This window comes from Erinaceus europaeus, chromosome 1, assembly GCF_950295315.1.
Source record: "Erinaceus europaeus chromosome 1, mEriEur2.1, whole genome shotgun sequence".
Classification (NCBI taxonomy): Eukaryota; Metazoa; Chordata; class Mammalia; order Eulipotyphla; family Erinaceidae; genus Erinaceus; species Erinaceus europaeus.
In genome coordinates this window covers 173077878-173101242 of record NC_080162.1, presented here as the reverse complement: position 1 = coordinate 173101242, position 23365 = coordinate 173077878, and the positions used below count along the sequence as shown (strand labels likewise).

The window sequence follows — 23365 nt, the reverse complement described above, 5'->3', positions numbered from 1 at the left end:
TGATTCTAGAGTGAGGGTCGTTCCTATATGTTATAGCTATCTTTTAATGACATATTAGTTTAAGTGAAGAGATTCACACTGAGGAAAAGATTTACCCGGAGCTATCTGAAATATTTAAGTGGCCTTAGCCACTTAGTGTGTTTGGCAGGAAAACATCTGTAAAGCTGACAGAGTTCACATTTTCTTCTGCCACTTGTTGTAATGATGGATTGGGTTTTGCAAGTTATTTTCAGCTTCTGAGACCTGCAAAAGGTGTATACTTTAAATTCTGCTACGATTTTACTGGCTATTCTAGTAGGATATAGCCTACTAGAAAAACTACAGCATCTTGATCCAGCCCCCAATCTACTAGTTATGTTGCTAAACTTTATCACCTCTTTGTACCACAGATTCCTCATCAAAAAGAAGTCAGTGAGCTCCACTAATTGATCCGTGAGGTCTTTTCCAACCCTGGAAGTTGTGCATAATTCAGTGAAAGTACTGACTTATGGAGGAGCATGTGTGAGGACTTGAAAAGATTTATCAATATAATTAACTGCTTACCACATCAATCTTCCCCGGGGCCCATGTATATTCACATATAGCACAGGAGCCATATGATCTCCTCATCCCTGTCTGTCTAACCTTACAGTCTATAGTTATAGCTGGGAACATTCTAGGTTACCCAAATTAGAGGATCAGTTCTCCTTGAGTGATCCAGCTTCTCTTTGGAGAGTAGAACAGTCCTTGTCATTGCTAGTTTATAGTGAGGGTAAGGTCCTAAACAGACCCACAAAAGGGCGAATGAGGACATTCCTGATGAAAGTGACCAGTACTCTGAACTACTTTTTATAAAATAAACATCTTAGTCAGTTTGAGAATGAGAACAAAGTCCATTTCGTAGCTGTCTTTGCTTTCCCTTCCTTTCTCTGCTTGTTATGGAACTAGAAGACAGTAAATGCACACTCCTTTTCTGTTTTGTTTGCTTTAGTCATATTATAGTTCCCTGAAGAATGGGCCTAGAGCAGTTGGATTTGGGTTTGAAAAACAAATAGAGAAGCAATAAAGAAGAAGGATGAGTACTTCTCCTTGCTTCTAATTTTCTTCAGTAATGAGTTTCCTGCTTAAATGTGCACGCAGTTTATCCTCTTGCCTTCTGGGAAAATATGTACTGCAGCAATTCTTTTAGGAGCCAAATCTCCCTCTAGAGCTGCTTATTCTGTTGGGAGGATAAATACACACAAGTACTAGCAGCCTAACCCCAACACAGAACATGTTTGGGAGAATATTGAAGATGGTGTGTTGATAGAAGAATTTGGCTGAGATTTTCATTTTCTCCTTTATGAGCTACTTAAAAGACAAAAAAAAAATACATATATATATATATATATATATATATATGACTATCTGGCAAAATAATCAGATATTGCCAGAGAAAAATGAAAGTATTGCATTATAGTATATTTTATAAACCACCTGAATTAAAATGTCTTCAGATACTTATGAAAAATACAAATAGGAGGGCAGGGGTGATGCAAAGAGTCTCTCAGGCATAAGGCTCCGAAGTCCCAAGTTCAGTCCTCCACATCATCATAAGCCAGAGCTAATCAGTCCTCTGGTTAAAATAAAAAATAAAATAAAATAAATAAAATCAAACAAAAAATACCAGATTCTATCATGGAATATGAAATAAAAGTGGTAGGTGATGAGACCTTTTTTTATTATTTTTTTTTACATATACATAAGACTGAGATCAGTGGTGGCACACCTGCTTGAGCAAACATGTTATCATGCACAAGGACTCAGCTTCAAGCCCTAGATTTCCACCTTCAGGAGGAAACCCTCACATGTGGTAGAGCAGTACTGCAGGTGTTTTTCTCTTCCCCTTCTCGCCCTCTTCCACCTGTTTTCCTCTCTCTCCAACAAATGAATAAATTAAATGTTAGTAAAAACAATAAATACACATAGGGCTGGGGATATTACTCAGGGTAGTATATATATTACATATTACATATATATTACATATATTACTCAGGGTAGTATATATATTACATATTACTCAGGGTAGTGTATATATCACATATTACACATGTGTGAGGACCTGAGTTTTATTCCAAGCACCAAAAACCAAAAAATCAAACCCACATATGCACATATATTCTAAGCCAGAAATCAATGAGCTGTGGTAAAGATGAATATATAAATGTAAAATAGTCAAGTTCTGTTGACACACTCAGTCTGTGTCTGTTTCTCAGCAACAGTGACTGAGTTGAGTCATCATGGCAGAGACTGTAAGGCCCCAGAGTTTAAAATGTTTGCCATGGGGTAGCAATCACAATGGTTATGCAAAGAGACTCATGCCTGAGGCTCCAATGTTTCCGGTTCAATCTCCAGCACCACTAAAAAGTCAGAGTTCTCAGTGCTCTGGTAAAGAGTAACAACAACATGAATAACAACAACAATAATAACTACAACAATAAAACAACAAAGGCAACGAAAGGGAATAAATATTTTTAAAATAAACAAATAAATAAAATGTTTACCATCTAGACCTTTCAGAGAAGTTTGCTAGCCTTGCTCTAAGTCAGTGCCTCTAAGGCTTGAGTCACTCAGGAGTCATCTGAGAAAGCAGATTCTGATTCAGTACAACTGGGTGACCTGGGACACTGTGTTCCTAAAATTCCCCAGTCAATGCTGATGCTACTTGCCTTGTAGATCACATCTAGCAGCAACGCTATAGAGCAGAGGTTTTCAGACTAAGAGAAGTACACATTCTTGGCTCCAATCAGAGACCTATTGGACTAGAAGTTTTGTCATCAGAATCCAGCACCCTCCTGGTGATTCCTGATACATGCCCAAAATTTGGATGATAATTTGATCGTCCAAATGATCTTTATACAGCCTAAAACTCTATAACCGATATCCTCAAAGAACTTGAGACTACATATTTGTGTAAACTCATCTATCTTTGTTTGTTGATCAAACAGGGAAAGGCAGTGTATGGAATTGTCACTTCATACTGCATTTGTTTTTTTCCTCATATATTGAGAATGACAGTCACTAACAAATAAAATTTAGAATTCATATTCATTAGTCTATTATAGTTTAATTAATGTTTTTCTTTGAGGAGGAGGAATCTTTTATTTTTATGCCTTCTCAAGTTAGTATTACCATGTCATTTACAAAATGATCAACAGAGGGAGCTAGTGTTATAATATTAATTCCTAAAAATTAAGGAAGACTTCCTTCCTGTTGGATGAATCAGAAGAATGATTTCTTTTTTTTTTAAAGATTTTATTTATTTATTAATGAGAAAGATAGGAGGAGAAAGAACCAGACATCACTCTGGCACATGTGCTGCTGGGAATTGAACTCAGGACCTCATGCTTGAGAGTCCAAAGCTTTATCACTGTGCCACCTCCCAGACCACAGAAGAATGATTTCTTGACTCATCCTTGAAACAGTGGATAGGATATAGTATTCTAACTGTCCATTTTTATCTACATTTTTCTATGATCACAACTATATGGTATATTTGCGTTGTACGATACCTATAAATAATTCTATTTAAGTCCTTTCAACATTCACAGACTGCCTGAGATACTCAATGTTGAAGACAGAGAGATTATTCAAACATAGATCTTGTTCTCATTAAATATAAACTTTCTCTTTATTATTTTTCTTTTGTTTTTTCTTTTGCCAGAGCCCTGTTCATCTCTTGGTTATGGTAGTTCTGGGAATTGAACTTGGGACTTCAGAATCTCAAGCCTGACAGTCTTTCATATCTCCCTGGCCCTAAATATAAACTTATGGAAATAGGGAGTTAAGCAGAAGCATGCACATAAATCTCATAATGTAAAAATGCAGTCCTTTATCAAGATTAGAGAGGGTTTGAGAAAGTTCATTACTTTGATGCATTCCCTAAAAGTGACTATTTCAACTTAAGACATGAATGGTCACAGGAGAAGCTGAACCCTGGAGCTCTGACTGAATGACATTCTTTACTATAGCTCTAGATGTATAGACTGTTCAATATAATTGTCCACTTTGTTAGCAGGAGAGACAATGTTTAAGGCACACAGAGGGTAAGCCTACTCTATTAGTCAGCTGCCTTTAGCACCAGGAAGACTTCAGTAGCTTACCTCATGTCAATTTTTCTGATTAAAAAAAACATACAGACCTATTACCTGGTGAACAAAATACTCAGTAAATGTTTGCTGATGTACAGACAGATGGACAGCTAAATTCTGGTTGGACTGACAGAATAAAAGACAGAGCCAAATAAAGGCTCTATATACAGGGATAAATACAAGGATGCCAGAAGATGGTTTACCTAATAGGGTGTGTAACTTGCCGTAAGTATAGCCCAGGTTCAAGTTCTAAAACTGTACTAGGACATTCTCCAGAACTGTGCTGTAGGATTCCCCTCCCGCCCCCTTTATGCCAGGTCTTCACATCAATTGGACAAAGAGTTAACCCAGTGTAAAAATATCATGAGCTAAGTTACTTTTCTTCTCTTTCCTTTTCTTTTCTTTCCCTTTCTTTTCTTTTCTTTTTTCCTTTTTTGTTTTTATTTAAGAAAGGATAAATTAACAAAACCATAGGGTAGGAGGGGTACAACTCCACACAAGTCCCACCACCCAATCTCCATATCCCACCCCCTCCCCTGATAGCTTTCCCATTCTCTATCCCTCTGGGAGCATGGGCCCAGGGTCTTTGTGGGTTGCAGAAGGTGGAAGGTCTGGCTTCTGTAATTGCTTCCGCACTGAACATGGGCGTTGACTGGTCGGTCCATACTCCCAGTCTGCCTCTTTCTTTCACTAGTAGGGTGGGGCTCTGGGGAAGCTGAGCTCCAGGACACATTGGTGGGGTCTTCAGTCCAGGGAAGCCTGGCCGGCATCCTGATGACATCTGGAACCTGGTGACTGAAAAGAAAGTTAACATACGAAGCCAAACAAATTGTTGAGCAGTCATGGACCCAAAGCTTGGAATAGCGGAGAGTAAGTGTTAGGGGGATACTCACTGCAAACTCTAGTGTACTTCTGCAGTAGTTTATGGATACGTGTGAACATATGCTCTCTCTCACAGAAACTGGTGTATATCTAGGTTTTGGGACTTTGTTAGAAAGTGAACCACCTGAGATGGAATTAGAGTATACTATGAAAGGAAAGGTCTCACCCGAGTAATGAAGTTGAAGGGTTGTCATTCCACACGTGAAGTCTCTGGACACAGTCTGAAGTGAAGCATGTTGAGGTGGCAATCGTTGCGTTGATTAGGTTGTGATCGGCAGATGCAATATTATTTGACATGGATTGTGAGAGGCATACAGGGAAGTGGGCCCTATCCAAGGGTTCCAGGACTGGGGGAAGTAAAGGCTCTATAGTGGAGATGTGAGGTTCCTGCTGTCTTAGGCTTCCAAAAGACAATGGATAGTTAATGTTACCACATTATTTGGTAATTGGGTTAACTTTGAAAAATCCTTTTGTTAGGGTTTGCTGTACAGTACCCAGTATCTTGTATATAGCTGTGCTATTGGTTGCTTCTGATCTACTTGGTCTAGGCTTTTGAGAGAGTCTGCATATCAATTACACAGCCTATATATTAAAAAGATTCAGTCTGTGTTTTAAAAAACTTCAAGACATACAATTAATTTTCCTCCGCTCATATTAATTAACTAGTGATTTATATGACTACATTTTTACTAGGAGTGCACATAAACACCATTCCCACCACCAAAAGACTGTGACCCATCCCTCCCACCCACTCCCACCCCCCACTGGCCCAGGAAGCTGCATGTCTACCCCTCACCACAGGGCTTTTACTTTGGTGCGCTACTTTGGTCAGGTCCTGCTTTTAGTATCCCTTTCAGATCTTCTTAGTTCACTTCTGTTGATGAGTGGGATCATCCCATACTCATCTTTATCTTTCTGACTTAGCTCACTTAACGTAATTCCTTCTAGCTCTGTCCAAGATGGGTCAGAGAAGGTGGGTTCATTGTTCTTGATAGCTGCATAGTATTCCATTGTGTATATATACCACAGCTTTCTCAGCCACTCATCTGTTGTTGGGCACCTGGGTTGCTTCCAGGTTTTAGCTATTATGAATTGTGCTGCTATGAACATATGAGTACACACCTCTTTTTGGTTGGGTGTTATGGAGTCCTTGGGGTATAACCCCAGGAGAGGAATTACTGGATCATAAGGAAGGTCCATGTCTAGCCTTCTGAGAGTTTTCCACACTGCTCTCCACAGAGGTTGTACCAATTTACATTCCCACCAGCAATGTAAAAGGGTTCCTCTGTCCCCACAACCTCTCCAGCATTTGTTGCTGCTGTCCTTTTTGATGTATGCCATTCTTACAGGAGTGAGGTGGTATCTTAGTGATGCATTGGATCGACCTTCTTGTGGTGCATCCCGTGAGTACCCATTCATTGGGGAAACTGACGATCCTTCCTAGCCGACTGAATCCACATGGATCCCAGTCACTTTCAAAGCCAGCAACAAGCAGCTCTTGACACTGTTGACTGGCTACGGAAGAAGGGCAAATGATAGAAGAAGAAGAAGTGTTGTCTTAATTTGCATTTCTCTGACAATCAGTGACCTAGAGCAGTTTTTCATATGTTTGTTAGCCTTTTGGATCTCCTCTGTAGTGAATGTTTTGTTCATATCCTCTGCCCATTTTTGGATGGGGTCATTTGCTTTTTTGGTGCTAAGTTTGCTGAGCTCTTTATATATTTTGGTGATTAGTTTCTTGTCTGATGTATGCTTTTCTTTTTTCACCTCCTCCTCCTCCTCCTTCTCTCTCTTCTTCACTTGCCACCAGGGTTATCACTGAAGCTAAGTGTTTGTAAGACAAATCCACTGCTCCCAGTGGTCATTTCTTTTTTGCCCTTCCTTCTTTCCTTTCTTCCTTCCTTCCTTCCTTCCTTCCTTCCTTCCTTCCTTTTTTTCTTCTCCTATTTCTCCTACTTCTTCCTTTTCTTCTTATTCTCCTCCTCCTCCTTCAAATTGAGAGAAATGGGGGGTAGGTAGGGAGAAAGAAAGAGAGATACTAGTGAGGACTTGAACTCAGGTTCTTGCATAAGGTCACATGTATGCGATATTAGGTGTGCCACTGAGCCCCAATGGTTAGCTTATTGACCACAATTCAGATTCTTAGATCTCTTTTTGTCACCTATTAATTTTAAGTCTATAGAGACTATCTAGGGAATAAAACTACCAAAAACATATGGATAAAGGATAATGAAAGTTAAAATAATCAATTTTATTTTTAATGTTTACTAAAGAATTAAACTCTTAAAAAGATTGATAAATTCTCTGTTACAGTAAGCAATTTTCTTTTTATTGGATTTTTACAAATATTCTAAAATCAAACTGCATCTTTATATTTCCAGTTTAACGGTTTTAAAAAAGATTTGTTAGCTAACAAGAAATAGAAAAAAAAAAAGAAAGAAATCTAAAGCATCATTCAGGCATATGTAGTGCTGGCGACCATATTTAGGACATCATGCTTACAAGTCCTGCACCACCTCCTAGGATGGCTTTTTTTTTTTAATATTTGAGAGAACCAGAGTAGTACTCTAGCATGTATCATATCAGGATAGACCCTGCTGCTTATAATTTGTTTCTTAGATGAAATAGCTATAGTAAAATAAAACCATAAATTGTGGTTTAACAGCTAGAGACATCACCGAGTGAAAGTAATTTTTTTTCATTGTTGTTATAGTTATTACTGTTGTTGTTATTGATGTCGTTGTTGCTATATAGGACAGAGAGGCGGGGAAGACAGAGAGGAGGAGAGAAAGATAGACACCTGCAGACCTGCTTCACAGCCTGTGAAGGGACTCCCTTGCAGGTGGGGAGCTGGGCGCTTGAACCAGGGGCTTGAACTGGGATCCTTACTCCAGTCCTTGTGCTTTGTGCCATGTGTGCTTAACCCGCTGCAGTACTACCTGACTCCCTAGTGAAAGTAATTTTCTTGAGCTTGATTATTCTGGACCTTACTCATTGCTTCAGTAAGGAACTTTTTTTTTTGGTCAAATCTAGTTGCTCATAGGCCAATAATGAGGGACATGGAAAATGCAATTAACAGATGAAAAATATCTCTTGTGATACGATATTGGACACGTGATGGAGTATGACATTTAAAATGTTATCAGAGGTGCACACTGCATTTCACTTTAATCAGATAAATTTCAGATTCTAAAAAAACTGCAGTTTCACAGATACTAAATTAAATTATGCCAGTACCAATACTTTTAGGTCAAAGAATTTGGGGGGGGGAAGTTTTAGGGATAGATAAAGTGGAGTTGGTAACCTAACTATTGTACCAAAATAAATGTCTGAGTTCTCTTTACTTCTAAATTTCTGGTTGTAATAGGGGATACTTTGGAATTCAAAGTGCTGGTTCCAGTTCTGGGCGCCAGTTGCTGAGCTAGCTTCGCGGGAGAGAGAGGAGAGAGAGAGAGAGAGAGACGACCAGAGACTCATGGCTGAGCTGGGATGCAGTTCAGTCTTTATTGATGAGGAATGCAGTGTGATCTAGCTATCTCTAATCACAATCCTGTCCTTATATATCTCCTGAGGTGGAAGTGTCAGGAAGAGGAAGTAAGTAAGATAGGGGGTGGGGAGAAGGAAAAAGCAGTGAACCAGTGTGGATTAAAGCAATGAAAACAATGATTATGTAAATAGACCACAGCGGCAAGCAATGCAACGGAAGGGGTCTTAGAAGCAGACCAACACAAAGCCCTTAAGACAAAAACATTCTTTCTAGCCTATCTTGGACTAATTGCAAGTGACAGTGAGCTGTATCAATTCTATAACTCTCTACCTACACATAGTTTCATGCCGATGCTATTTCTTTCAGGATGTAAATCTTTTTTAGGAAATATATATCAATCCAATTCCTATATTTAAAGAAAAAAGTCTATGTCTGTTTTGCTTATCTATCATATGTCTGTCCGTATGCCTATCTACCTATCATCTTTCAAATAGAATATATCCAGATAGAAAACATTGGTAGGTTTCTTCAGTGTCTTCATCCCCTTCCTAGTGGCTCCTCCTTCTCTCCTCTCCTAAATAAAACATTATTCTGGCAGCTAACATCATGAATAATTTTATCTAATTTAATCTTTTGTATTTTATAACTATTCACATTTTTAATCTGTGTGAAAATTTCCACTCAGCATTATGTGTATGAAATTCATGCAAGCCCCTATAATTCTTTAATTTTCATTGAATTAGTCCATTGTGAATATATATATAGCATTAAACGCCATTCTACCATCAATGATAATTGAGTTCTCTCCACTTGGAATCTACCACAAATAACACAATCATGAACATTTCTGCATGCCTCTTAGTATAAATGTTTAATATATGTGAACAGATTTCCAAAGTTGCAGTTCTAATTTTCTTTCTTTCTTTCTTTCTTTCTTTCTTTCTTTCTTTCTTTCTTTCTTTCTTTCAATTTGATAATGATTAACAAGATTATGGGATGAAAGGAAGTCTGTTTTAGGTATATTCCCAGGGGCCTAATAAGCCCAACAGCTAACATGCAGGTAGGCTAAACGTATTGTCTGGGAAGATGGAAGACACCATAAGTACTTAATAAAATATTTTCTGCTTAGACCTAGATACCTTCCTTACCTAATTTCTATTTAATTTCCCTCAATCACTCTAAGTATAACCTTGTCAGATAAAGTAAGGACTACAAAAACTGGATAAGGTCAAGAGACTGGCAATGTAGTTTTCAGAGAAAACTTAAGAGAAGTACTAGATTTCACCACTAGGTGGAAACAGAGTGATTTTTGAGTCTTTATTTCAGGGCTGTGAACAATAGTACTGCAGAAACTGAAAAGGACCAGTTTCTGAAATTTCATTGATGAGAAAAGAAGTGATAGATACTGCATAGATTTGTGTCTCTCTTGTAAAAGGTAAGCTACAGGAAAAACAGTTGTTACTCACTGACTACTTGATACTGCAATCATTTTTGTATCACTTTTAGTCTTAAAAAGAATAACTGGTTAGTATTTTCCATCATAAAGGAAGAGATCTCCTTTGTGTCTGCTACTAAAACTTATGATGAGCTCAGTCACTAGAGCTTAGGATAGTGTGGGATAAACCACTAACCTTTGTTCCGTGCATTATAATGTTTCTACTCTCAATCAACTGGTCATTCTCCCACCTTCCTCTAAATACTGTCATTCCATATAAAGTTGTATAATAATCTAGTCATATTCATTTTTTTCTTTCTGTACCTTATATTGGATTCAAGTTAATGTAGTTAAAACAGTACTTTTGTCAGCAAGCTAAAATACTACATCTTTCTCAGAAAGTGCACTTCATCACCATGCTTAGGAGTGGAAGAGAATCTGAGTTTAGGGTTTGAGGTACATTAAAATTAATCTACTCTTTAACATTTTATGTATGTATTTTTTTTTTCAGAGCGCTGATAAGCTCTAACTTAGAGATTCAATCTGGAACCTCAGAGTGTCAGGCATGAAAGTCTTTTATATAACCATTTTGCTGTGTCTCCACCCCAGAATTCATTTACTTTAGTCATTAGATATCTGTATACATATATGCACATATGGCATATTTATATAGATGAGAAGCAACTGAGAACACAAGATTAAATGTATTGCTCACGACAGCAGAACAAGCAACACATTTCTTTTTCTTTTTTTTTTACTAGTGGGTCTAGTTTCTCATTTATTTTTATTTATAAAATGGAAATATTGACAAGACCATAGGATAAGATGGGTACAATTCCACACAGTACCCACCACCAAATCTCTGTATCCCATCCCCTCCCTTAAAAGGTTTCCTATTCTTTAGCCCCCTGGGAGTATGGACCCATGATCCTTATGGGGTACACAAGTTGGAAGGTCTGGCTTCTGTAATTGCTTCTCCACTGGACATGGTCATTGGGGGGGTCGATCCATATTCCCAGCCTGTCTCTCTTTCCCAGTGGGGTGGGGCTCTGGGGAAGTGGGGTTCAAGGACACATGTAGCACACTCTTCTTTGTCTCATGGGAGACACTAGTAAATAGTTTGGCCTATAATTTTTGTTTTATTTGTTGGCGCAAGAAAGGTCATTTCTCTTCATCACATCCAAAAAGTGTGTTCAAAGAAAGAGAAACGCAAAGCAGAACTTGGACTGGGTTTGGGGATATTGCACCAAAGTAAAAGACTCTGGGGAGTCCGGGGGTAGGGTAGATTTTCAAGTCCACTGTATGGGGATGGGGGTAGGGACACAGACCTTTGTTGGTGTTAAACTATCCTCCTATTAATCTTATAAGTCACTATTTATTCAATATGTCAGGGGAAAATAGATTGAATATCTTGAGTTCTTTAAATGCTGAGATTACAGTTCTGAGTATAAATTCCTTTATTCTAAGCACTTAATGTTTCAAGTTTCTAAACTGACTGAATTATGACACCAGGCTTAAATTGTTAAAGCATTTCTAAAAACAGCATTTTTTTTCAAATACTAAATTACTTACAATCTTAGACAAGGTAGATCAGAATCAACTGGTCCAGTCAGTAACTAAGATATAGTGATTGGTAAATAGCATTAAATGACATAAATCATGGTGATGTCATTATGGTACAGTAAATCCTAACCATGAGATTTTCAAAGTAAATCAAGCCCCCCAAATAACTTGGTTACAATAATAATTATTATTGCCTTCTAAAAGATCAAGACTGCAAGGAACCTTTCCCATTCTTTTTAAAATCCTTATTTCTCCAGTCCTGAAATCTCTGGGACTTTGCTTGTATTTCTTGATGCTTCTTCTCTTGACTCCCTACCTTGTGATGCTGCTTCTGCTGACCTCAACTAAGTCAATGCAGTCAGTGCCACCATGCCATGTTTCACTTTGGACTGTATCCAGATATTCCAACCTTCCAACTTCAATACACTGGTAAGACCTTTCCTAACACATGGGACTACCTAGTTCCATTTCAAATGGCACACTCCCTAGCAGAGTTCCAGACTCTACATATAGACCAGGGCCTAAGGGATAGGGTACACGTATGGATATAAGTTAGGGGAAACTATACACCTCAAAATAAAAGTGTTCAATAGTCTGCTGTGATTAGACTTAGATTTAATAAACTTAGCAAGCAAATAGAAAGATCTAAAGACACCACAAATTATCTAGTCAAATATTTACTACTTAGGCCTAGACACCCTCCTCTCCTACCCGCCCCCCACCCGCTTCACTTCTCTGAATCACTTTATCTACTCAATTAAGTACACAAAAGAAAGTAAAAGATATCCCCTAATCTCTTCTGACAACAATACCATTAATGTCACCCCCTTGATAATCTGAAATACTGTATACAACTGACCAAGAGATATACTGGTAGAGGTATAAATATCAAATAAAGGGCAATTATTGTCCCCTATAACAACCTCTATTATAATCACCAAACAAGTAACATGCAGTGAAATTTAAGGTTAACTTAGACTCCATTTAAACCCTAGGTCTATTCCCTTCCTAATTTGAGACCAGATCCTATAAACCTAATACCAGTTTAGATACAATAAATGACTCTCAATGCTTTAACAACTGGGAGAAAGTCTAACCTCATCAGATAAAGAAAGGACTACAAAAGCTGGATAAGGGCAAGAGACTGGTTCACTTAATGATGGCCTTTTAGGTTCAATATCATGCTAGTTTATCCTACTCTAGTCTGGGAATTTGTGGATTCCCATATAGATGTGATGGGTCTAAACCTCTAATAGACCTCTCTCCACCATCATTGGTCACTTCCATAAGGAATGTCATCATAAGACCTCTTATGGGACTCTCCAGGACCTTCCTCTCACTGTAAAGATGTAATGATAGGGACTGCCCCACTCCAAAGGGAGCTGGCTCAGCCTACTCTGTCATTCAAGGAAGACTAGTCCTGAAAGGAGAGCATAGAATGTTCCTAGCTGTGACCATGGACTGTGAACTCAGACTGATAGAGACTCAGAGGCTACACAGGCACCTTGCTAAATATGAATATATGTGGGCCCTGGGTCAGATCGATGGGGTAAATAGTTAATGGTATTTATATACTTTCCTCATATTTGGGAGCTACACTCTGTACTAATCCATCTTTCTAGCCTTATTCTCAACTCTGACACCACCTTCCCAGGTAGTATTTTTAGTCCACCTGCATGTTAGCTATCAGGAAAAAATTACTAAAGTCATGGGGCCCGTGGAACATACCTAAAATAGACTTCCTATCTTCTCCCCACATGAAGACTCCTAATTTCATCTGCTCTTCTCCTACCTTTGGGCTCCTGTTTATTAAACAATTTGTCCTGCTTTGTACCTTACTACTTTTTCACCTATCAAGTTGCAGATGCTACTATGATGCCATCCTGACTTTCCTGGGAAGAAAACCTCACCAGTGTGTCCTGAAGTCTCATCTTTCCAGAACCCTAGCCCACTAGGGAAAGATAGAAACAGGCTGAGGCCTAAGCTGAATATAGGCCCCAGATCACATCAAATTGATGGGATTTACAGTCAACAATATTTATACACCTTTCCATTATTTGGGAGCTACTCTCTTCCCTGATGCAGCTTTCTGGTCCTTCAGCCAGTCATGACACCACCTCCCCAGACAATAATTAGGATCTACCTGCATACAGATTTTAGGCTCAGGAAAACAACAACAACAAACAAACAAACAAACAAAATCTAGTATAGCCACAGGCCCTTTGGAATATAACTAAAATATGCTACTAGCTATCTACAAAATGGAGACCTCCCCTCCCCCCAACTCTTCATCTGCACTATTCCAGCCTTTAGGTCCATGATTGGTCAACAATTTGTTTGGCTTTGTATGTTAACTCTCTTTTCAGCCATCAGGTTCCAGTTGCTAGCATGATGCCGACCAGACTTCCCTGGACAGATGACCCCACCAATTTGTCCTGGAGTTCTGCTTCCCCAGAGCCCTTCCCCACTAGGGAAAGAGAGAGGCAGGCTGGGAGTATGGATCAACCTGTCAACGCCCATGTTCAGTGGTTTAGTCACTGTTTCCTTTTTACAAATAAAAAATTAAATAAAAAGAAAGGAAGGAAGAAAGAAAGAGGTTGAGGGTATGAATTGACCTGCCAATATTCAGGTCCAGCATAGAGGCAATTACAAAAGCCAGACCTTCTACTTTCTGCCCCCACCCCCCTAAAGAATTTTGGTCCATATTCTCAGAGGGATAAAGAATAGAGAAGTTTTAAATGGAGGAGGTGAGATTTAGACATCTGGTGGTGGGAACTGTATGGCATTATACCCCTATCATCTTACAATCTTGTTAATCATTATTAAATCACGAATAGAAAATTTAAAAAATGTGTTCAAAAGTCAGGCTTTCACCTCTTATTTTCACTAACATAATTATCTCCAGAAATAAAATGCCAAGCTTTAGGTAACAGCTGGTGCTTATTTCTTAACTGGATATTTAGTATTGAAGTGCCATTCCTCTGTTGATAGATCATGGTTGATTTTGCTAATCTAAAACTTGGTATTCCAGAACTCAGTTCTGGCCATGATCATAGTCAGTACAAAAGACAAATGGGATAAAACGTAAATTGAAGCAGCATATTAAGAACTGAAGTCCAAATCCAGGAGCTGCCTTTCTGGAAGGCACGGGTAGCAGGCTACCCTGTGCACCTGGAAGCCAGCATTGGGATCATTGAGCAAAGGATATAATCAGCTGCTCTCATAACACTAACATTTTCTGAACACTAAAGCCTGGAGTATGGGACATGGTGCACTTTAGTGACACAACTACATGACTCAATATTCAAATTGTCTTACAAGGAAAACAGGATGAGGGTAAGATATGGGACCCAAAAGTTAGGGCAGGGACTTCAAATGAAAATAATATGGACTAGGGGAGTAAATGTCCTGAGCCATGCTGGGGATAAGGAAGCAATCTCAGATTTCAGTTAAGGGTTAAACAAGAACTAGTTTCTTAGTGTGGTTTACAGACAAGTACTGAGATTTTGAGACAGTCAGGTGTGGTCCTATTTCACAAGGTCTGGAGTGAGAGAGACGTGGGTGATCGGATTCTGGTTTAGTCACTATGAAATATACCTACCGAATTTTTTCCCTTGATAGCTTTCCTATTCTTTATCCCTCTGGGAGTATGGACCCAGGGTCATTACGGGATGCAGAAAGTGGAAGGTCTGGCTTCTGTAATTGCTTCCCCGCTGAACATGGGCATTGACTGGTCGATCCATACTCCCAGCCTGCCTCTCTCTTTCCCTAGTGGGGAAGGTCTCTGGGGAAGCAGAGCTCCAGGACACATTGGTGGGGTCATCTGTCCAGGGAAGTCTGGTCAGCATCATGCTAGCATCTGGAACCTGATGGCTGAAAATTTTTTCTTCCAATAAATAAATAAATAAATAAAATAAAGTGGAATAAAATACTCTAGCAAAAAAACTGAATGGAGATTAATGAATATAAAATGCCTGGGAAGCACATCATCTAACACAAGTATAAATAGACATTATCTCTCTCAAAGTAACTCTGCTTGTGTGGCAACTTCCAGACTCACTCCCAGTAAATACCACCAGCACTAAGCAAGAACCTATGAAAAAGTATGCTTTGAGAGACATTAATATTCCACTTGTGAATATAGTGTATGATTAAAGAAGAGATATCCTGGATTTTAAAGATTATGGGCTTGGGAGGATAGGGGAGTGGTGGGGGTGGGGGTCTTGAAGAGATCAATCAGCTGGGGATAAGAACTAGTAGAAATTATTTGAATTGGAACTTGTACTAGCAACAGCAAGTCACTGAAGATACAACTTTCTAAAGTCTTCGTTTGTACTATGTGCACTTAACCAGCTGTGCCACCTGCCCACCAGTAAAGTCTTATTTTCGTTAGAAACAGAATTTACTGGAATTCTCTCCCCACCCCAGTCGTCTTTTGGTAAAATTCACTTAGGTACCTACCCTGAGACCCTACCTGGGCCAGTGTATGACTTGTGGTGGAGATGGGGCTCAGGAAGTTTCTCTCAAGAAGGTGTGACATGTGATTTGCCCACTAAATGCAGAAATTAGGAAGGCAGCCTCCAATCAATTCCTGTCTCTCAAGTCTGGAGAGGATTTTCTTGAACCGAAAATTGGTGATGGTTCTTATAACCAAATATTGGGGGACTCAGAGAGGCGGGACTAGGCCTCCTGATGGTGACCCTTCCCTCCACTCCCCCCCCACCCTGGCTTCCCGGGTGTGTGCCAAGGAGTTGGAACGTGCAAGGTGTTGGCGTCCAGGGCGGCGTCGGGCGAGTCCCCGCTTGCACCAGGTGTCTGAGAAGCCCGGGCGTCCAGGCTGGTGGAGCCGGCTAGCACTTCCCGACCCCAAGAGTCAGGGCCCCGGGGCCCGCGGGGGGCGGGGCGGGGGCCTGGCGCGCGGCGCTTCTCATTGGCTGCCGGGCGTCGCTCCGTACAGGCCGCCAGTATAAAGCAGCGGCGGTCGCCCGCCAGCTTGTCGCTAAGTTCCCGCCGCCTCACTTATTTCTGCTCATTCCGGACGCCGCCTGAGCCCACCATGTCCGCCATTGACCCTTTCGTAGGAAGATGGCGCTTGTCGGAGAGCAAAGGCTTTGAAGAATACATGAAGGAACTAGGTGAGGCCCTCCGCGCCAGCTGCGCGGCGTGTGTCCGTCCCAAGGTCCCCAGCAGCTCGCGGGGCTCCTGGGCGGGTGGCGCCCTGCAGCCCGCCGCGTCCACACCCCTCAGCTCAGCCACGAGGCGCCGGCTGCCGCGCTGCACCGCCCCGCCCCGGGCACGCGGCCGTGACAGCGCGGCGTGGGCGCCCCTCTTTTCCCGGGAGTCTCGAGATGCTCCACCTCGCGGGGCACCCAGCTCTCCGCCACTGCTTTCCCGTTACCCACGTGGCCGCCACCCCTCACTCTTCCTGCTCAGAAGGCGCTCACCTTCCCGCTTCTCCCCCTCCCTCAAGCTTTGCTCCTCGCAGCCCCTCTCCGCCCCCACAGTCTGACACCCCCTCCAGCTTTATTTCTGTCTCCCCACCGCGTCTCTCCTCTCGCTGCCTGCCTGCCTGCCACCATCTTCTCCCCTCGCCCCGCATCTTGGCCGCACCCACTCCCCCTATCCCCATCCTGTGCCTACAACTGCGACACCTTTTGTTCCTAGATGGCGCACCACCCCTTTCTCCACAGGGACCAGGCGTGAATGCTGGGGGGGGGGGGGGGGGGGAAGACTCTGTGGAGAGTTAAAAACCGAGGCTACACATGCTTCAGCTTTCTTTAGGGTCAGGCCACCACCCGCCCCACCCCCGTGTGCTCAGCCCACTCTGGATGGGCCCTTTGGATTGGTACAGCTCTGGGTGGGGAGTCTGGGCATCATCTCCCCTGGGATCCAGGGCAGCGCTTGGAGGCGGTGCTTAGAGCTGCTCGCATCTGCTGGCATTGCTTGGCCGGGTGTCCTGTGCAAACAGCTCGCTCACTGAATGTGCCAGGGCGTGGCCCGCTGCCCTGACCTCTGCATCTTGAAGATGTGGGGCCAGAAAGGCAGTGAGTCCCCTTGACTGGACACCCTCTTTCAGAAATTGCCTGAGTTTTTTCCCGAGATAGCTTTCTCACTGTCGACACTAACTACAAGGACGCTATGGAAACCTAGAAATACCCCTTCATTAACCTTTATTCAAGATAATAATGGCTTAGGCTTGTCCTCTTGTTAATCTTGTGTTTGTAATATTATGATTAAAGGAGAGTAGACTTTCACTTATCTCTACTCTAAACTTAGATCAAAATGACCAGGAAAAAAAACCACAAATACAACATTTATGTATGTCTTCCCGAGTCATCACCAAAACAGAGGATGCATATTCTCAGCCTGTTGAAAACAGGATGGCTTGTTTCCAGGATTCTTAGTCATGAAGGTTGTCAAGGTTCAATTCATTAGAGAGCAATCAAGGTATATAAGGAGCAGCGCCTTGTATTTGTCCAAAGTGAGCATAAAAAGAATAATTATTAAACCAAGACATCAACTCTTATCTGGCTGAAGAGAAGGCTCCCAAGAAACATTTCAAGCCTGGCTGAGTGATCATTGTTCTGTTTAGATAGTAGACTCCTATCTATTAATGAAAACTACATTTGGTTCACATCTGAGACTCCTTCCAAATTTTAGCACTAGAAATGCACAGATTATACATTTTATGTTCTATCACTGGACTAGGATTTTCTATTTTTTGAGGGTAAGACTTCCCACTGATTACCATCATGCTATGCTATCATCACTTAAAAGATTATGCTATTTCACTATTTTAGTTTTGATTTTGTATGGTCTGTTAATAACATATTATATCAAGGTGCCACACTAGAGTCATATAATAACAGTAGATGACAGAATTGAGTAAATTTTACTATTTATTTAATGAGAGAGATTTAGAGAGGAGAAACCAGAGCGCTGCTCAGCTCTGCCTTATGGTAGCGCTGGGGTTTGAATCTGGCACCTCAGAGCCTCAAACAGGAAAGTTTTGCCCTAACTATTATGCTATCTCCCCAGCCCAAGAAAATAAATTGTAGAGGTCTGCATTTCATCCCTCATTTTCTTATGACTAGCATAGCTTGGTGACTAAGAACTAAGTTTTGGAGTCAGATTACTTGCGCTATTGGTTTCCAATTCTATTACCTTCTTTCAGAATGAGTATAAGGAAGTCATTTTAGTGCTTCTCTTTCTTGTCTATCAAATGGAGGCAGTGGTAGCTGCCTGTCACTAGACTGATGTAAGGCTTTTGTGAATTCACAGAAATCAAATGGTGAGGGGCTGGGGTGGTGGCACACCTGGTAGAATGCAGATTACAATGCACAAGGACCAGGATTCAAACCCTCAGCCCTATCTGCATGTGGGAAGCTACACAAGTGGTGAAGCAGTGCTGCAGTTGTCTCTTCCCACCCCCACCACCGAATAATAAAAAATAAAAAGAAATCATTGGTATAGTGCACCAAAGTAAAAATCCCTGGGGTGGGGTGGGGTGGGGTGTCAGGTCCTGGAACATGATGGCAGAGGAGGACCTAGTATGGTTTGTATTGTTATTTGGAAAACTGGGAAATGTGCATGTACAAACTATTGTATTTTGATGTTGTCTATAAACCATTAATGCCCCAATAAAGAAATTTAAGAACAGATCACTGTATGAGCACTGCATATAGGTTTTCAAAAGTTTGAATAACTGAATATATGCACAGCTTAATGAGTACAAAGGAATCACTATTTCTGTTGTGTAAGTTACAACTTATCTTGCTGTTTTACAGGAGTGGGAATGGCTATGCGAAAAATGGGTTCAATGGCCAAACCAGATTGTATCATCTCTTCTGATGGCAAAAACCTCACCATCAAAACTGAGAGCACTTTGAAAACAACTCAGTTTTCATGTAACCTGGGGGAGAAGTTTGAAGAAACTACAGCTGATGGCAGAAAAACTCAGGTTAGTCATAATTCACCCAATAAAACCACAGAAGTTTACTGGAATGACAGATTGTACTAATAACATTTGTATGCTTACAGACAAAAACTTAATGGGAAAAAGCCTTGAGTTACTTTATGAATTCAGTTTTGACAAATTAGTGATAAAGGACTCGTTTCATAACTTTCTTTTATAAGAATAGTTTAGGGAACACAGTCAGTGTCTCTTATGTGCATTTAGATTGAAAAGCATAAACTGAATGAGTAAAATTACTATGAGTTAGATGAAGTAGACTCTGGGAGAAGAGAAAAATGTTATAGAATTTGCATCAGGAAAAGTACTAACTTATGGCCAGGCTTCCTTGGACTGAAGACCCCACCAATGTGTCCTGGAGCTCAGCTTCCCCAGAGACACACCCTACTAGGGAAAGAGAGAGACAGGCTGGGAGTATGGACCGACCAGTCAACGCCCATGTTCAGCGGGGAAGCAATTACAGAAGCCAGACCTTCTACCTTCTGCAACCCTCAATGACCCTGGGTCCATGCTCCCAGAGGGATAGAGAATGGGAAAGCTATCAGGGGAGGGGGTGGGATATGGAGATTGGGTGGTGGGAATTGTGTGGAGTTGTACCCCTCCTAAATAAAATAAAATAAAATAAAAAATATATATAAAAATAAAAAAAAATTTTAAAAAGTACTAATTTATACTGAACTATTAAAACATATACTTTATTTTTGCAGACTGTATGTAACTTGACAAATGGTGAATTGATTCAACATCAAGAATGGGATGGCAAAGAAAGCACTATTACAAGAAAAATTGAAAATGGGAAATTAGTGGTGGTGAGTGACAAACTTAGATCTCACTGGACTTCTTTTTAAAAAATATTTATTCCCTTTTGTTGCCCCCCCCCCTTTTTTTTTGTAGTTATCATTGCTAGATAGGACAGAGAGAAATGAAGAGAGGAGGGGAAGACAGAGAGGGGGAGAGAAAGACACCTGTAGACCTGCTTCACCACTTGTGAAGAGACTCCCCTGTTGGTGGGGAGCCGGGAGCTCTTATACTGGGGATTCTTACACCGGTCCTTGTTCATCACACCACGTGCGCTTAACTCGCTGTGCTACCGCCTGTCTCCAATATAGAACCAAATTAAAGGCCATAATGCTACTTCTTAAGAAATGGAGATAGAAGTGGCATTATATAGCAAAGACTAGAGCTGGATCTTGGTCCATGCCCTGCTGTTGTTTTATAGTAAAGTCATTGGGGAGCCACTGAACAGTTCTCTTGAGCATGTATTTTTCAAGTTCTTTAAAATGAAGAATAATATTTGCCAACAGCAAATGGATAATTTAGGTATTGCAGATGAGTGAAGCCTAGAACTCTCATAGGCAATATAACAGGTTCCAGTTTCTCAAACTCCATCTGTGAAGTTAGATGACAAAATTTTACAGGATCCTTGCCTATATCTACCACCATTGATCTAGGATGCAAAAATAACTTAACTCTTTATCATTTTATCTTCTCCTAGGAATGCGTCATGAATAATGTCACCTGTACTCGTGTCTATGAAAAAGTAGAATAAAAGATTCCGTCATAAATTTGGACATAAATTAGCTGCAAAGATGAACATGCTCAGTTCAATGAGCAAATCTTCATGTTTTTTTTTTTCTCATTACTGTATTAGCTGATCTATATCACAACTATTTTACATTCAACTATTTCAAAGTGTTTTAATCAGCATCATCCTTTTGGTTAGTGAATAAATGTGTTTGTGCTATACTGGTGTTGTATGCATTCTTTTAACTTACAGGAAATCAGTGATGGAGTATTGATCATTATGAACTCAATAAATTCTGGTGTAGTACTATATTAAGATTCCACTTTGGTAATTTATGTGTACAACTTCCTGTGTTAAGTACATGACCAGTCATTCATGTACACTAGTCAAACATTCTTGGTTGTTTTGTTTTTGTTTTTTTTTGCCTCCAGGGTTATTGGGGCTAAGTGCTGCACTACAAATCTACTGCTCCTGGTGGCCTTTTTTTTTTTTTTTTCCATTTTGGATAAGGCAGAAATTGAGAGAAGAGGGGAGACAGAGAGGGAGAGAAAAGATGGACAACTTGCAGACCTGCTTCACCACTTGTGAGGCATTTCCCCAGCAGATGGGGAGCCCGGTGGACTCGAATGCAGATCCTTGCACTTAGTACTATATGCACTTAACCAGGTGTGCCACCGCCTGGCCCCCTACACTAGTCAAACTTTCCATCAGCTACATCTTACAAAGTTTCTGATTGACACTTCTTTGTTAGCTACATAGATAGCTCAAAGGTAGAACATAGCTATTAAGCATGGTGAGCTCCTGGGTCCATACCCTGGTACCATCTATGCCAGAACTGAGCAGTGCTCTAATCTATCTCTTATAACAATAGCTACATAAACATAATTTAGGGGCTGGGTGGTGGCACACCCAGTAGAGCTCATGTGGTTCAATCCCTTGGTCCCTGCATCCAGAAGGGAACTTTACCAGTAGTGAAGCAGTGCTGCAGGTGTCGCTCTTCCTCCCTATCTCCTTTTTCCCTCTTGATGTTTCTGTTTCTATCCAATAAATAAAATGTTTGTAAATCATTTTTAAGGACTTAATAAAATCTTAGAACAAGAGTTAAAGATTGACTAACCACACTTTTAATAGTTGGCTTATAACTATTCAGGAATTCTGCAATCAAATTTTAATTTATTAAAGGAACTAGGGCATTGTTCATAGACAGAAGGGCTGGGGGAGACATCAGAGCACTGAAGCCTCCCCCATTGCTATAGCACCTCCCATGTAGTGTTGTGACTCACCTGGTAACACACATGGTGCTCACGTGACTTGAACAATGCAGTGTTCTCGAAGTTGTGGTATATCTAAACATAGGGACAAAATCATCACCCTCTATAAGTAGAAGAAACACTCCTAGTTTTGGAGCAACATGATGTATTCATTAATAACTAATAAAAAACTAACACAGTTATAAAATGTTTGCTATATGTGCATACAAATAATTTCAGTAGTAGTGAATCTCTTCCATTTCTCAAATCCCAATACAAATAATCTGTAATTTGCATTTGGAAAAGTAACTTGTGGTCTAAATCCTTGGTATATTGTCCTCAGAGTAATAGGAAAGCTGACACCAGTATTCCCATTCTGCATGTAAAGCTCATTGTTTTTAATCTGATAATTTGACAAAACAGGAAGCAGTAGCACTGGCATTGGAAGTTGATATCTTGTTAAGGACACTTGATGAATCATTTTTTTAATCCATTTATTTTCTTTAATTTATATTTTTAACAAGGGAGAGATGCAGAGAAAGAGATAATACCCAGAGCACTGCTTAGCTTTGATTTATGGTAAAGCTGGGAATTGAAATGCGCATGGTGCAAAGTGCAGGACCAGCGTAAGGATCTCCGTCAGAGCCCCCTGCTCCCTACCTGCAGGGGGGGGGTACTTCACAGGCAGTGAAGCAGGTCTGCAGGTGTCTATCTTTCTCTCTTCCTCTCTGTCTTCCCTTCCTCTCTCCATTTCTCTGTCCTATCCCAACAATGACAGCAATAATAACAACAATAATAATAACGATAAACAACAGGCAACAAAAGGGAAAAAATAGCCTCTAGGAGCAGTGGATTTGTAGTGCAGGACAGAGCCCCAGCAATAACCCTGGAGGCAGGAAAAAAAAAAGACTATAGGGCTGGGAGATAGCATAATGGTTATGCTATCTTTTATGATAAAAAAGATAAAAATAAAAATATGACATTAAAAATTAAGTATAAGATACAGTATTTATAGTAATATAAAAAATATATATCTCATTCTCTATCTCCCCTCCTCTCAATTTTTCTCTAACCTATCCAATAAAATGGGAAAAAGGCCTCTAGGAGCATTGGATTCATAGTGCAGGCACTTAGTCCCAATG

At 40.5% G+C, this 23365-nt stretch overlaps 1 protein-coding gene across 1 annotated transcript; it reads left to right on the top strand.

Annotated features, from left to right (window-relative positions):
* The first annotated feature begins 16454 nt into the window (after positions 1–16454).
* Positions 16455–21194, top strand: FABP5 (fatty acid binding protein 5). The gene is made up of 4 exons (XM_007520147.3): positions 16455–16611; positions 19264–19436; positions 20156–20257; positions 20944–21194. Exons 1-4 carry the CDS (start codon positions 16533–16535, stop codon positions 20995–20997), a joined length of 408 nt encoding a protein of 135 aa, XP_007520209.1. The 5' UTR covers positions 16455–16532; the 3' UTR covers positions 20998–21194.
* Positions 21195–23365: the final 2171 nt, after the last annotated feature.